This window comes from Zingiber officinale, chromosome 9B, assembly GCF_018446385.1.
Source record: "Zingiber officinale cultivar Zhangliang chromosome 9B, Zo_v1.1, whole genome shotgun sequence".
NCBI classification, from domain to species: Eukaryota; Viridiplantae; Streptophyta; class Magnoliopsida; order Zingiberales; family Zingiberaceae; genus Zingiber; species Zingiber officinale.
Window position 1 is genome coordinate 115,479,741 of NC_056003.1, and position 16,008 is coordinate 115,495,748.

The window sequence follows — 16,008 nt, forward strand, 5'->3', positions numbered from 1 at the left end:
GAGAAGTTGTGATACTTCTGGCATGAAAGGCAGGTAGATACTGTCCGAGCGGCACACCGAAATAATTACAGACCTCTATGATAAAAGGATGTAGAGGAAAGCGCAGACCGGCGGTAAATTGGTCGCGAAAAACACAGAAGGCTCCACGCGGCGGCCTGTGCGGCCGAGCGGAAGGACCGGCTAAACGAATTTCAAAATCCTCTGGGATTTCAAAATTGTCTGTCAGAGTATCAAAATCTCGCTGGACGAATCGCGACTGCATGGTGGTGTACCATGGGCCGAGCGACTGGTCTTCGGGATGGGAAGAGCTAGCCATGGGCCGCTCGGAAGGAATCAAAAGGTAAAAAAGCAGGAGAAAAACAACAGCAAACGAAAGGAGGGTTCAAGGATCGAAACTGGGGAAAAAAAGGCGGAGGAAACACCGGACAGAAGGAAGAAAAGATATAGAACCTTACTGCGGGGAAAGGGATCGAGAAAGAGGTGCCGGAGAGCGTCGAGGAGAAGAAACAGGATCGCCGGAGCTCCAAGGCGCTGGGGCAGTGGTCGAAATCGCGGAGGCAAAAGAGGAGGAGAAGGAAACGAAGAATTTATAGGGTGAAGGCCGGGCGGCCTCCACCGTGCGATCCAGGTCACAGGAATCGAAGCGTCCATCGGGCCGTCCATTTCGAATCGCTTCGATCACATCAAAACACCCTACCACCGCCTTCGTATGATGACGACATTGCGCCACGTGGCATCCGACCATTCAGAGCATTTAATAAAAGCATGCTCAACCTTAATGGCGAAGATTGGCGCAGAACCCGGGGAGATCCGGCGAACGCCATTGTTGATTCGCTCAAGGCCATCTTTGCGGTAAGCCGATCGAAGGATACTTTCACGAAGGAGCCGGTCGGCTAGACTCACAGTCCAGTCAGTCGGACAAGTCGCCTCCTTCGACTAGACTTGAAGGGGAGGCAAGTGATCCGGTTGTAAGAATGGGGGACCCCCATCTGGTGGAGTCGACGCCACGTGGAAGTCAAAGTGGCAGGTGTCCGGCCGGAGAAGGGTGGGTCCGACCGGCCTGCCGGTGTCGGGTCGGTGGTCAAAGGCGCCCTGACGGGAGTCAGGGTTTCGACGCTCAGTAGACAGATTGCAAGGCCGAGCGGACGTCACACTCGGCCAAAGACATTAGGAAACATACTGCTACCGGTCTCCACAGAACACGCTACCAAGAGTCTCCAAGTAAATCATCGTATGCGGCCGGCTGGACGTTGATGAGGCCGGCCGACCGGACGACTGATCAGGAGCAGGGGAAAAGGACAAGAGACGTCTCTCTGACAACGGTCATGTTCAGGCCATACTCCAAATCTTATGACCAGGGGTTCCGATGTCCCATCGAGGACATACTGGTGCTGTAGCAGTATGGGTCAGGTAAGCTAGCTGACAAGCCCATACCGGGATATGGGCTGAGGACACGTGTGTGCCTCGATCAGTGTACTCACGCTCCTTCCTAGCTCTATATAAGAGCCCTCATACCTTCACCGAAGAAGAGGTTTTTTTTGGAGGTATTCTACGATTCTCGGATCCACTTTCTTGCTGTGAGCTTTGCCTGACTTGAGCGTCGGAGGGTCGCCGCCGGGAACCTCCCCGGCCCGACTTTTGTGCAGGATCGCCGGAGCATCGTGCAGTTAGTCGGAGACCCACATCAGCAGCAGGGGAGCGCCACGTGCCCAGAGTCCGTTGGATCATCATTCGGACAGGATCAGATAGTTTTACCTTTACTTCTTAAAAAAATTTTAAGTTTGCAAACATCACTTTCAAAAGGTAATTTTCAACACTAAGTTTTTGCAAATCAAAATTAAGTTAAACCTAATTTTTCAGAACTGGATTCAGGATAATTTTCAAAGTGAAGTTAAAATAAATTTAACCATTAAGAAAAATGATTTTGAACTTTACTTTTAGTTTTCAAAGGAGTTTGGTAAAACTAATTTTGGTAAAGTAAAATAATTTTTAAAATGAAGGAGTTTTCAAAATAAATTTGTAAAATTCTTTTTCCAAAATCAAATTTTCAAAGTAAGTTTCAACTTTAAAAACACTTTTCAAACATGTGTTTTTAAAACCAAAATTTCAAGGTTTAGATTTTCAAAATGCGTTTCAACTTTGAAACACTTTTCAACCATGAGTTTTCAAAATCAAAGTTTCAAGACTGAGTTTAAATAAATTTACTTTTCAAGACTGAGTTTGCAAAGGATTCAATTTTCAAAACCTCAGTTTATAAAATCAAATTGAAGAATTTAGTTTTATAGAAACTAGTTTTCAAGAATAGGTTTATAAGGATAAGTTTTCAAGATTAAGGATTTCAAAACTAAGTTTGAAGAGAAAATCTACTTTTCAATACTGACTAAGTTTGTAAAAACTTTATATTTAAGGTGGAGAAAATAATTTGGGTACTACGTGTTGATTTAATCCTCCCCCTAAATCTGATATCTAAAATAAAGCTTTTGAAAATATTTGCTAAGAATTTTTAATATAAGATTTTCAAAGTAATTGGAGTAGAATTTTCTAAAGAGATTTTAAAGAGAAAAAATAACACTTAAGGAGATTCAAAAAAATCTCCCCCTGAATTTGATACTCCTTTACTTGATTGAGTTGGTCAATGAAAGTGTTAGTTATAATTATTATTATTATTTTTATTTATTTGTTAAATTTTTAAAGGGATTTCTAATGGGATTTATAAAACAGCATTTAAGAGTAATTAAAAATGATTTTTATAAAATGTTTTATGTCAATTAACATACGTTTGATTCAGTTTTGATTTTAGATTTAAATTTAAGTTTAATTTTAAGTTTAAGTTAAATTTTTTAATTTTAATTGTAATTTCAATATTAAGGTTTAATTTAAGATTTAATTTTCAGTTAAATTAAAAAATAATTTTAAGGTTAAAATGATGTTTAAGAATAAAAATGAGTTTAAAGTCAAAATAATAATTTTTAAAGTGAAAATAATCTATAGAAATAATTTATTATTATTACTATTTTATTATAGTGAGAAAAATAAGACGAATGATACATAATTTTTAAAATAGTTTCAAAATGATTTTTAAAATAGATTTTTTTAAAAAAATGATTTTTAAAAGTTTTAAAAGCATTTTTGAAATAATTTTTAAGTTAAAATAATTTTAAAATTATTTTTTAAGTTGAATTTATATTAAAATAATTTTATGTTAAAATAATTTTTAAAATACTTTTTAACATAATTTTTTTTTAAATGAGTTTTTAAAATAATTTTTAGAAAAATTTTAAAATAATTTTTTAAAAGAGTTTTTTTTTTAAAGAATTTTTTTTAAAAAAATAGTTTTTAAAGAATTTTTTTTTAAAAAAAATAGTTTTTAAAATTGTTTTTAAAGAAGTTTTAAAATAGTTTTTAAAGAATTTTTAAAATAGTTTTTAAAGAATTTTTAAAATAATTTTTAAAGAATTTAAAATAGTTTTTAAAGAATTTTTAAAATAGTTTTTAAAGAATTTTTAAAATAGTTTTTAAAGAAGTTTTTAAAATAATTTTTAAAGAATCTTTTAAAATAAATAGTTTTTAAAGAAGTTTTTAAAATAGTTTTTTAAAGAATTTTTAAAATAGTTTTTTAAATAATTTTTAAAATAATTTTTAAAGAATTTTTAAAGAATTTTTTTAAAATAATTTTTAAAGAATTTTTTAAAATAATTTTTAAAGAATTTTTAAAATAGTTTTTTGAAGAATTTTTAAAATAGTTTTTTGAAGAATTTTTTAAATATTTTTTTAAAGAATTTTTAAAATAGTTTTTAAAGAATTTTTAAAATAGTTTTTAAAGAATTTTTAAAATAGTTTTTAAAGAAGTTTTTAAAATAATTTTTAAAGAATTTTTAAAATAATTTTTAAATAATTTTTAAAGAATTTTTAAAATAGTTTTTAAAGAATTTTTAAAATAGTTTTTTGAAGAATTTTTAAAATAATTTTTTAAAAGAATTTTTAAAATAGTTTTTAAAGAATTTTTAAAATAGTTTTTTGAAGAATTTTTAAAATAGTTTTTAAAGAAATTTTAAAATAGTTTTTAAAGAAGTTTTAAAAATAATTTTTTAAAGAATTTTTAAAATAGTTTTTAAAGAATTTTTAAAATAGTTTTTAATGAAGTTTTTAAAATAGTTTTTAAATAATTTTTAAAATAGTTTTTAAATAATTTTTAAAATAGTTTTTAAGTAATTTTTAAAATAGTTTTTTAAAGAATTTTTAAAATAATTTTTAAAGAATTTTTTAAAATAATGTTTAAAGAATTTTTTAAAATAATTTTTAAAGAATTTTTAAAATAGTTTTTTAAAGAATTTTTAAAATAGTTTTTTGAAGAATTTTTAAAATAATTTTTTAAAGAATTTTTAAAATAATTTTTAAAGAATTTTTAAAATAATTTTTTAAAGAATTTTTAAAATTGTTTTTAAAGAATTTTTAAAATAGTTTTTAAAGAATTTTTAAAATAATTTTTTAAAGAATTTGTAAAATAGTTTTTAAAGAATTTTTAAAATAATTTTTAAAGTTAATTTTAAAATAATTTTTAAAGTTAATTATTTTAAATGTTAATTTAATTTTAATTAATTTTAATTTAATTTGAAGTTTGAAATTTAATTTTAATTTGAAATTTGAAATTTTAATTTTAATTTAATTTGGAAATTAGTTAATTTAATCCTTAATCATCTCACCCGATCTAGATTATCAATCAGGGTATCTTATAATTTTGTGAGATGAATTAGATTTAATTATAGAGTTTGGTTTAACTTGTGTTAGATTCAGGTTTAGCTTTGGTCTCAACAAATATGCATTATTCAGATAAACTTCTAAGCTTGGTGAGTCACTTGGACGTCATTAGAAGTAACCAACCTTTCGAGGTTTTTCGAATAGTCCTATCCACGGAGCTTAGTACTAAACCTTGGTCTAACTAGTTAGGTTCTGTTTAAGGGTAGCTTCGGTCAATTTCACTTGGCCAAATGCACCAGATCGAAGCCATATCTTTCTAAACATGCGATGCCCAAGCTTCCCTAACGTACTATCATCCAAAAACTTCACCCGTACCGTGATTCAAGTTAAACTGGGTCCTTTTTTAACTAATCCTAATTATCCTGCCGGGTAAGTTAGTTTTGGAGGTGTCAGCTATTCTGGAGCCTCCCCTTGAATTATTTGCCCTTTATTTAAATTTTCGTATAATTAGGGTTGGTTTTAGTTAAGTTTTAATGTTTAATTGTAATTTAAATTTAAGTTTTTAATTTTGAATTAATTAAATTAGTCAAATTATCTTTCTTTAAGAGAGTGTATTTAATATTTGAATTTTCTTTCAATTTCAATTTTATTGGGTTAATTGAATTATCTTTCTTTAATAACTTATTTTTAAAGTTTAAGTTTTTATTTATTTTTAAATTTGAATTAACTAAACTATTTGAATTATATTTTCTTAACGGTTTATCTTTTAGCTTTTTATTATTTGTTAATTTTGAAATTTCTATATTATTTTTGTTTAATATGTTATCTTTAACATTTAATTTTAAGTTTGTTAAATTACGTTTTGATTTTATTAAAGTGTTTGATTTTATCCTTATATTTTCTTTGCCTTTTAAATTGATATGGTTAATTGAATTTATTAGATTAGTTTTATCTTTAAAGTTTAATTTTTTATTAATTGAATTATCTTGGTTTTGGATAGCATTTTCTAGACTGATTTTATCTTGATTATTAAATATTTTATCAAGGTATTTATTGATTTTATCCATTTTCTCATTTTTAGCATTTAAATTCAAATTTATTTTAATGTTTGACTTATTTATGTACCTAATTTTAAATTTTCTGAATTAATTAAATTATTTGAATTGATTTCGTCATTGTTCTGTTTGACCAAGTCAAGGTTGATGCCAAATTGATCAGAGTCTTGATTGGTCTAGATTATTTTGTGATTTTGAATTTAAATCATTTAAATCTAGATTATCATGCACCATACTTGGAATAATTTCATACTTATCATCATGCTGATTATTTAAACTACTATTAGCAGGCGTATTTTGGTAAATATTACTAACTTTGAGCGTAACCCCTAATTCAGTAGGCTTCTCCGTTGGATTTGACTCGAGTCCATATTTAACTTTAACTTGATCTTCTAGCTCCATCGGCGTCTCGTGAAGCTTGATCAACTGGGTCCACAGCTCATATGCATTCTTGTACTTTTCTAATCTGCATAAAATATTGTTAGGTAAAATATTACAAATAATGTTACTTACCTTTTTGTTCAGTTCCGAGTTTTGAGAAGGTTTCCTCAAAATTAGCATATAATCGATGTCTACGCTTCCTAATAAGCATTCCATTAATCGCTTCCAGTAGTTGAAGTCTTCATGATCGTAGGGTGGTGGTTCGCAGGGGTTCCGTCCTTCTAGAAGAGTCATAATTTCTTGCACACAGAGAAACAAACAAAAGATCCCAAGACTTGGTCTTGGATTAGCAGTGTCGGAAAAAAATAATATTTCACTATTTTCGAAAAAACTAATAAAATATTATTAAAATATTAATAAAAAATATTATTTCAAATTTTTGAAAATGTAATATCTTGTCAATACTAAGCAATGGTGAAGAGATGGCGATGCAATTTTCAAAAATAGTTTTGGAGGGAAAAAAACGAAAGGCGTAAGGTTTTATTTTAAAGACAAACGATATCTAATTTTTCTTTCAAAAAGTCCCCCCTTTGCCTGATTGGTGGTTGCACCAAATCAGAGCGGTACCTGCTCTGATACCACTTGTAGGACCATGATCTTTCGATAGAGGGGGGTGAATATCGATTCGAAAACTCGAGTGTAAAAGTACGCAGCGGAAAAGTAAATGAACACAATTGATTTTACTTCGTTCGGAGCCTGTGACGACTCCTACTCGAAGGCCCGTGGTCCTTGATCACTAGCAATTCGAATGTGATTACAAAAAGAGTGCAAGAAATGCTAATGAAACAAAACACAAAGCTATACCGACAGAAAAGAAAGCTTAAAGAGCAAGGGCGCGTTGTCGGAGCTTTGTTAGCGTCGCTGGAGCACAGAGCAGCAAAGCAATCTGGGAATTCTGAGATGATTATTGAGAAGCTCCACCCCTGGGGCTTCTTTTATATGCGGCTCCGGGCGCCTGGATCCCTTCCGGGCGCCCTGGTGCGACGTGGCAAGTCCAGTCAGGATGTTCCACGTGGCGAGGCGACGCAGAGGATAAAACTTGCCTCCGGGCGCCCGGACCACCTTTTTCAGATATTCCTTCTCCTGCAAAACAAGGTTAGTCCGAGGCAAAATATATTCTGCAACACAGATTGTTAGCACAATTTATAAGGTATGAATTAACAGAAAAAGTATGACTTAGATTCCGTCTTTCCGAGACCGGAATCTAGTCACGATCTCGACTTAGATATCCGAAATGGATCTAAGCCGGATCGACGCCTAATGTTCCCTTCCTGGGAACGCGTCCTCGCAGTCACTCCCCTCCAGTGACTTACCTTACTTACCTGCCAGACGTCTGGTCAGCCCGTCGACCCGTCTGGACTTCTCGCCAGCTATCCGGTCAGCCCGTCAACCTAGCTGGACTTCTCGCCAAGCGTCCGGTCAGCCCGTCGACCCGCTTGGACTTCTCGCCAGCTATCCGGTCAGCCCATCGACCTAGCTGGACTTCGTGCCAGACATCCGGTCAGCCCGTCGACCTGTCTGGACTTCTCCTGCACACTCGATCAGAGTGTTAGACAACAATAAACTAACTTAACCTGATTTGTCATTCATCAAAATCTGGGTTAAATCGTTAGTGCTAACCGCACCAACAGGATGTAGGTGACGTTCCCATAGACGGCGCCAAATATGATCCTGTCTGAAAGTCAAAGAGACGGAAAGCTGGGGATGTGACGCTCATGCTGACCTCCTGTGGACTCCACACGGATCTGCAACACAGACTACGTCAGTGCCGAGCTAGGGAAGGGGTTCCCGGCGTTGGCCCTCCGACGCTCAAGTCAGTCATCGACGATAAGGAATGAAGCAGAGCAACAAGAAGACTACTGTAGTGTAAACAGTGAATATCGCATATCTCCGCTGATGCTTGGACCCCCTTGATATAGAACTCCGGTAGCGTGCATGCACACTTCCTAAGATGAGCACGCTTTTTAAAGCTTTCCCTGAAAAGACGTGTCAATAAAGTGTCCCTGACACAATACCTTAACAAGCCGAGCATATCTCTGAAGTGATAATGGAAGCTTCCACCGTTCGATCTTCTGGCGGCCCATGCCCAGTGTCGGCGGCACCAACTCCCAAAAGGATATAACTGAATATCAGAAGTGTATTACTAGGCTGAGCGGGTTGGTTGCTCGGTCAGCATTCTGCTGCCCTGGCCCCTCGTCTGGCTGGTCAGAACCTCGCTGTTCCTCCGTGTGTGTTTGCTCGATCGAAGGTCCGCTGTGTTATTGCCGAAGCATGTTGCCGGGCTGAGCGAGGTAGCCGCTCGGCCGAAGTTGACCTCTGCACACATCCAACTCTGTTGTCTGCCCGAGCGGGGTAGCCGCTCTGCTTGACTTCTGTACATTGTCTCCCTTGTGCGTTACTTGTTTGATTGCTCCATGTGTCGAAGGCGATGTCGGGTCGGAGCCTTCTCCCCGGTCGGGGTATACTTCGCCCGATCGACTGATGTCATCTATGCGTTAACCACTTTGACTTTGACCTCTACTGTGGCAACGGAGTGAGACCCTTAATCATTACCTTATCAAACTCTAATTTTATTGGGGCCTTTAAGGCCTATGCCTGAAGCAAGACCTACTCATAACCTTAATTAAGTGATTACTTGATAATCACATAATCAAATTTATATATAATAACTTAAATTAAACGCACCCTTAACATATTATCCTACCAAGGATGATTAGAAATGACAAGATATCTAGTTCAGATTTTCTATTTCGAAATATCTCTATTTTCATTTTTTTTTATCGATCGGATTTTCTATTTCGAAATATCTCTATTTTCATTTCTTTTTATCGATCGGATTTTGAAATATCTTTATTTTTATTTTTTTTTATCGATCGAATGATCATGATATCCTTCAATTATATATAATATCCTCGTCATATGTAATCTGATCTTTTTAAAAAAAAAAAAAACAACAACGTGGACAGATAATCCGAACTGACATTCGGATAAGCTACTTTACACACGTGTTGGGTCAAAAGAGTTTCTTCGGACGGAGCCCTATAGAGGAGGTTCCAACCCGTTCGGGTTTCTCAGGTACATCAGATAAGTTTGTCTACTTTTGCTAAAATTCACTCAAATGAAAAATATCTACGATAACCTATAGCACGCCACACCATAGCCACAATTGACTTTTTATTCCTTTATTTTTGACCTATCATTTTTATTTATTGTAAAAAAAAAAAAAAATCGTCACGTGCCCCTAGTGGCAGTTTTATTCTAACAAGCTTGGACTCTTCTTCCTCGCACTTTCGTCGATTGTCGATTTTGAAAATAAAAAAAAATCGTCACTTGAACTCTCTACCTTTTCTAATCCTTCCTCTCGTTCTCTATGATTCTCGGACTTCTTTAGCCCCGCGATTGGCTGCCAAGAACCCTACCTGCTCCTGCTCTATCCTTACTGGATGTAAGCTCACAAAAATTCCTCTTTTTTTTTAAAAATTTTTTTTGTTGTTGGTTTGTTTCATGTGGCATTTTTTATGATTTGTATTTCCCTAACTCTGATCACGCTGAGTCAAAGAAGGCCCCCTTGGTTTATATGATTTGAGAGATGAACCGTAGATTTTCCAAGTTATTTTTGTTCCAATTGAACTTCTCTTCCTAAACCCTAGCGATGAATTTCTTTGCTGCTTGTGTTCTTTAACGTCTTTTTTACAATGAGTAGTTATTGAATCATCTAAACTCCTCCTCCTAAAGTGTTTGTTAGGTCCTGTGTTGTTTCCAAGAGAATCGGAGGTTCCCGGAGAGATGCCTTACTGGTTGCGGTATTTGGGTTTCACTGCTAGTCTGCCATTTGCATTGGTTGCAAGCTGTTTGTCGATGGTCTTCACCGTTCTTGGCTTGTTCTTGATGTTCATTGTGTAAGCCATTCTTCCATTCTGTCTCAATTCTCTATCAATAACAATTGCTAGTTCTTGCTGGTCGGCACGGTACATATTAGAGCATTTGAATGAAGAATTTCTATCTGCTAAAGTTGTTGAGCTATTTGTTCGAGCCTTTCCCTACCATTTTAGCTACTTGTTTGATAAAATCCCGAAGCAAGTCTTAATTTCGATTCATTTTACATTTGTTTGGGTTGATTAGTAAGTGTAAAATGGTGGCAGGTGGACATTTTCTTTCTGCACTTCCTGCTGTTGCCGATATGAAAAAATGAGGGAGGTGGTGAAGACACTCAACTCGATTCATTTCTACATTATCGGCTGGTGCAGTTGTGATCCATCATGGTGTAAATGCTCCTCTCCCTTATACTTTGAGATTGTTTGTGCAAATCTCTCACATCAATTTGAAGTAAATATCATCCGATGGAACACAAAGCGCACACACAAAAAAAAAAGATATCTGTGGAGAGTTACTAGATATGAAATAGTTACTGAAAATCCTTATGAGTGTTTCACTTGTTGTCAGTGTAATGTTCTCATGGTTTATTTGTTTATCTTCTCAGCATGCGAAACAGTTACTGAAAATCCTACAGACCTTGAAAATCCTCAGCCTTCACCACGGGGCACAAGAAGCTTCACATACGAAGAGTTGGCAATCTCTACAAATAACTTCTCTATGGATAATGTGTTGGGTGAAGGAGGCTTTTCATTAGTGTACAAAGGGACACTAACCGATGGCACAAAAGTTGCGATCAAGCGTTTGAAAGATACTCACCGACAGCCAGATCTTGAGTTCATGAAAGAGGCAGATATATTGAGTCTAGTGCACCATAGGCATCTTGTCTCGCTCATTGGATTTTACGTCTCGGAGCTAATTTGCCTACTTGTTTGCGAATATGTTCCTAACAAAACATTGGAGTTCCATTTGCATGGTAAGGCAGACTTTGCAAAGGTGTTCCCTGTAGCCTTGTCTTAGTATTGTACACTTCTAACATTTTGTACAGGCAGAAATGGACCTACTTTGGCTTGGAAACACAGGTTCAGAATTTCCTTGGACTCGGCAAAAGGCCTTGAATATTTGCATGAACATTGTGAGCTCCGTTTCTTATTTCCTCTCTATGTCTCTCGTGTTGTAAAAATATCTTCCTATTTTTCGCCCACACTGAATATTATATTCCTGGAGTAATCATTCTTTGATGCATTCACAGGCAATCCTCGGGTGATTCATCGCGATATTAAGGCTGCCAATATTCTACTGGATGACCAGTTTAGAGCCAAGGTAAGCAAACAACACTACTGATTGCATAGGAATTAGCAAGCGCTTGATAGTGTATACAATGACATGAAGATTGAACAACCTTCGATTATATCTATAACTAGTATGCATGAATTCTGATAATTATATATATTTGTACTCGGCTAAGGGGTTTCAAAGCTAAACTCTAACATTGAAATTGCTACTAGGAACAACCTTCAATTATATCTATAACTAGTATGCACGAATTCTGATAATTATATATATTTGTAGTCAGCTAAGGGGGGGTTTCAAAGCTAAAAACATTGAAATTGCTACTAGCTCAGATACCATGCTTCTTCTAGGAAGATCTGTTCTCAGTGTTTGCTCATGAGAAAATCCAAAACAGTTGAAGACAAATCTTCATTTCTTGCAGATTGCAGATTTTGGGATTGCAAAGCATTTTTCAGATGAAAAAACCCACATCTCAACGGTCGTAAAGGGAACTTATGGGTGAGTGCCCTATGAAGTAGTTGTGTTTCATTTGTGTCGTCAGAACTAAACCAACAAAATTTTCCACTCTTGATCATCTCATGAGACAACAGTTACCTTGCTCCGGAGTATGCTTCTTCTGGACAACTTACTGATAAATCTGATGTTTACTCTTATGGGGTGTTGCTCTTGGAGCTGATCACTGGACGAAGGCCTCTTGGTTTGGCTGATTGGGTCAGTTGTACATTTCGGTCTTAAGTTTTAAAATTGCATAAACAGCCTCTTGTTATATATCCCCTCTGAGAATTCTGTTTGATATGTTCAATTCAGGCAAGACCCTTGCTACAGCAAGCAATGGAAAATGGAGTATACGATGCCCTTATCGATCCATCCTTAGAGAAGAACTACAGTCCTGTTGAGGCGGGGACAATGGTGGCCTGTGCCTCTGCTTGTTTGAACCGTGCTGCAGCTCTTCGTCCCAGTATGAGTCAAGTATTTCACTCAACTCTTTCTCAACTATCGCAGTCCGTTTCCTGAACTTATCTTTCTGATCGATATGTATCGCCGTTGCCTATGTTCTTGTGCATCACAAATAGTTGTTTCATCATGCATGTTGAAGACTTATGACTAAAATCATTAACTTTTATATTCTATAAAAGGTTTAACATTTACTTCCTCAATCAAATTTACAATCTTCATAGTTGATCAGCCATTTCCTCATTGTTTCTCTTCTAATCTTTTGCAAACTTTTGTATATCGAACAGATTCGTAGGGAATTGGAAGAATACATTTCATTTGGAGATCGGAATACCGTTCAATCTCCACCAGGATCATCGTCTGCTACCACTTTGCTACAATCGTAGGTAAATCGAACTGTGCCGCTCTAGCATTGCTCGTGTCAGTATTATATCAACTCTTTCTTTCAATGAAACTTTTAAATGGTTCTTCTCATCTTACATAGGTCCTCAACTCCTTCAACAGCAAATCCTTAAAACTCCATTTGAAGAGGCCATTGAGATTATTACAACTTTTGTTATTATTTAAAGATATTGCCTAAACAATAAAAAAAATGTGGTTCTATAATTTTCAGGCTAATGCCTTATTTGTTATTATTGTGCGATGTATTTTATTGCAAACAAATTTTACAAAAAAATATTATTTTATTTATTTATTTTATATAATCCTCAGATTTGAAGGGGAGTTTTGGCTTTGAATTTCGGACATTTCGACATATCATAGGATTCATCCTGATTTCCAACGGTCAAGATATGATGTTTTAAAGGTATCCAAATTATGTTTTTTCATGTTTTGGAGCCCCAGATGTTCTCGTCTGTGATTTTGCTCAACGCGGCTCTCGTAGCCCTCCCTCTCCTCTACGCGTTGTCGTAGACGGTTCTGTGTTCCGAGTCCCGGGTCAAAAGTTATCGTCATAAATGTGCACTCTCTCCCCTCCTTTTCTCTCTCCCACTCATCTTTTTTTATTATTTAATCCATCTTTATTTATTTTTTTTAATGAAATCATTAATTATTTTGCCTTGGACCCTGATTACGTAAACGTCCCGTCGTGTCCTGTTGTCCTGTCGCGCCCACTCGTCTCCGCTCTTGTTGTGTCGCGGTGTCGTCACGTTAGTCGTCAGCTGCGGTTCAGTCGTGCCTCCTCGCGTACAGTGCCGTCACGTCACCTGTCGGCTATTGACCAGTCATGTCACGTCGCGTCCCCTCACGTGCTTGTGCCATCGTGTCACCTTTCGGCTACTTACCAGTCGCGTCACGTCGTGTCCCCTCGCGTGCTTGTGCAGTCATGTCACCTGTCGGTGCCTGTCCAGTTGCGTCACGTCGTATCCCCTCGCGTGCTTGCCTTCGTGTCACGCCTGCTGCAGCAGTGTAGGCTATTGGATCTCATTGCACTGTAGCATTGATTGTGAGAGTTATTTATTTTTGCGTTTGAGTTAGTCCCATTGCTATCATTCATGATTATGAAGATTGCTTCATTCCCTTTGCGACCTTCACCCTAGCCTACTCTTCAGCTTCAACTGATTGTCACTCTCTTCACCCTTTGCTCTTCTGCTTCCTCTTCTTCTTCTTCTTCTTCCTCAGACTGCCTGATCAAGTGCATCGATTCAAATGGACACCTCCCTCGAAGACGTACACGTGAAATTGCTCGTCCTCGATCTCCTCTCCTTGACAGTTCATAACTCCCTGCACTCCTCTTCTGTCACCTTCAGCCGGAAGGGTAGGCGTGTTGCACGTGCTGAGACAATTGGGATGGTGGTCAGTCTCGACCGCGGAGACGACTATATCACCTTTCAGGTTGATGATGGGAGTGAATGCATCCCTTGCTGCCTTAGCCTCCTCTCCACCAACGCGAACATGGGCGGGACCTCGGTGTGACGGCCGAGATAGCTCGCATGGAGGCAGCCGCAGTCAAGTTGGGGAAATTGGTCCGGGTCAGAGGGAGGATCACCTTGTATCGGGGGTCAATTCAGTTGAAGGTGAGGGATGTGTTGGTTGAAAACGATTCCAACATAGAGATCCTCCACTCCCTCGACTGCATTAGATTGGCTAAAGAAGTTTATGATAAGTCGGGTCCATCTAATCGTTAATGCAGGGTTGCCACAAGCTGCGGGGTTGCCACATCCCTAAACGTCGGCTGTCAGTCTTCCATCTTATGTTATGCTAGCTTCTCTGATCCTAAGTACTGTACTGTGTTATGTTATTCTATGTGATGTGATGCTATGTCTTGTAATGTCGTCTTAAACTGTCTAATGGTATTGTATGTTATGTAATGTTATGATATGTTTGTTGAAGGTTGTTATGGTATCAATTGGATTTATGAGAATCATGATGAATTTATACCATTAAGCGTTTTGCTTGCTAGCATAAAACGCATAGAGATAATCGGAAGGTAATTACACAATAAGTGCAGATTCAGATACAATACTCCCCTTAAACCACATCGGTATTTTTCTCTTACTCTTTCCTTTGAATTCATGCTGTAGTGCACAAAATAATCTAATCTAATATTCTCTAATCATCTTTGCTAATAGATGTATGCGATAAGAGGTAAAAGCTCATTTAGCAAAAATCAAATTAGCCAAAAGACCGTATAACCCAAAGGTCATTCAGGGCAAAAGGTCATTGAGGCCAAAGCACATTTAGGACAAAGCCCATTTAGCCCAATGCACATTTAACCCAAATGCCAAGGCCTTTTTAGGCCAATGATTTTTTAGCCCAAAAGCCCAAAACCCTAAGCCCAAAAGCTCAAAACCCTAAGCCCAAAAATCCTAAGGCCAAAAGCCCTAAGCCCAAAAGCTCATATAGCCAAAAGCCCATTTAGCCCAATGCACATTTAACCCAATTGCCAAAGCCTTTTTAGCCCAATGATCTTTTAGCCCAAATGCCCTAAGTCCAAAAGCCCAAAATCACAAAAGCCCAAAGCCCTAAGCCCTAAGTCTACAAATCCAAAAGCCCAATGCCACGAGTTCTGTTCTCTCTCCCACTCATTTTTTTAATTTTTTTATTCACTTTTTAAAATAATTAATCTTTATTTATTTTTTTAATTTGTTAATAAATTCATTAATTATTTTATCAACCTTGATTACGTAAACGTCCCGTCGTGTCCTGTCGCGTTCACTTGTATCCGCTCCTGTCCTTTCCCGTCCTCTCGTGTCCCCCGCGTGTGGTGTCGTCACGTTAGTTGTTAGCTGCTGTCCCGTCTTGTCCCCGTGCGTGCAGTGCCGTCACATTACATTTTCGTCAGTCAGCAACCATCGTGTCCCCTCGCGTGTAGTGCCGTCACGCCACCTGTTAGCTCCTGCCCAGTCGTGTCACGTCGTGCCCCCTCGTGGTAGTGTCGTCACGTCACCTGTCGACTACTGACCAGTCACGTCGTGTCCCCTCGCGTGCTTGCTTTTGTGTCACGTCTGCTACAATGTAGGCTATTGGATGATGCAGCGTAGCATTGATTGAGGGTTAAATTTTTTTTGTTGCGCTTGATTCCCACTTCCATCATTTACGATTATATAGATCGCTTCATTCCCTTCACCACCGTTGCGACCTTCACCCTAGGCTAGTCTTCGGCTTCAATCGTCACTCTCTTCGTCCTTCGCTCTTTTGCTTCTTCTTCTTCTTCTTCTTCCTCACCACCCTCTACGCCTCCATTCTCTTTTCT

At 37.0% G+C, this 16,008-nt stretch overlaps 2 protein-coding genes across 3 annotated transcripts; both read left to right on the forward strand.

Moving 5' to 3' along the window:
- The first annotated feature begins 9,478 nt into the window (after positions 1–9,478).
- On the forward strand, positions 9,479–13,013 carry LOC122025306 (proline-rich receptor-like protein kinase PERK3). Of its 2 annotated transcripts, none has more exons than XM_042584092.1 (11): positions 9,479–9,639; positions 9,930–10,093; positions 10,337–10,458; positions 10,675–11,043; positions 11,116–11,202; positions 11,320–11,390; positions 11,782–11,858; positions 11,951–12,071; positions 12,168–12,329; positions 12,602–12,700; positions 12,799–13,013. In XM_042584092.1, the coding sequence occupies exons 2-10, from the start codon at positions 9,981–9,983 to the stop codon at positions 12,698–12,700; spliced, it is 1,221 nt and encodes a 406-aa protein (XP_042440026.1). In that variant the 5' UTR covers positions 9,479–9,639; positions 9,930–9,980; the 3' UTR covers positions 12,799–13,013. The 2 variants fall into 2 exon arrangements, with proteins under 2 accessions (XP_042440026.1, XP_042440027.1); XM_042584093.1 differs by having other exon boundaries at positions 9,480–9,639; positions 9,940–10,093.
- Positions 13,014–13,961: 948 nt separating this feature from the next.
- Positions 13,962–14,440, forward strand: LOC122023313 (CST complex subunit STN1-like). The gene is made up of 2 exons (XM_042581369.1): positions 13,962–14,108; positions 14,186–14,440. The coding sequence occupies exons 1-2, from the start codon at positions 13,962–13,964 to the stop codon at positions 14,438–14,440; spliced, it is 402 nt and encodes a 133-aa protein (XP_042437303.1).
- The last annotated feature ends 1,568 nt before the right edge of the window (positions 14,441–16,008 follow it).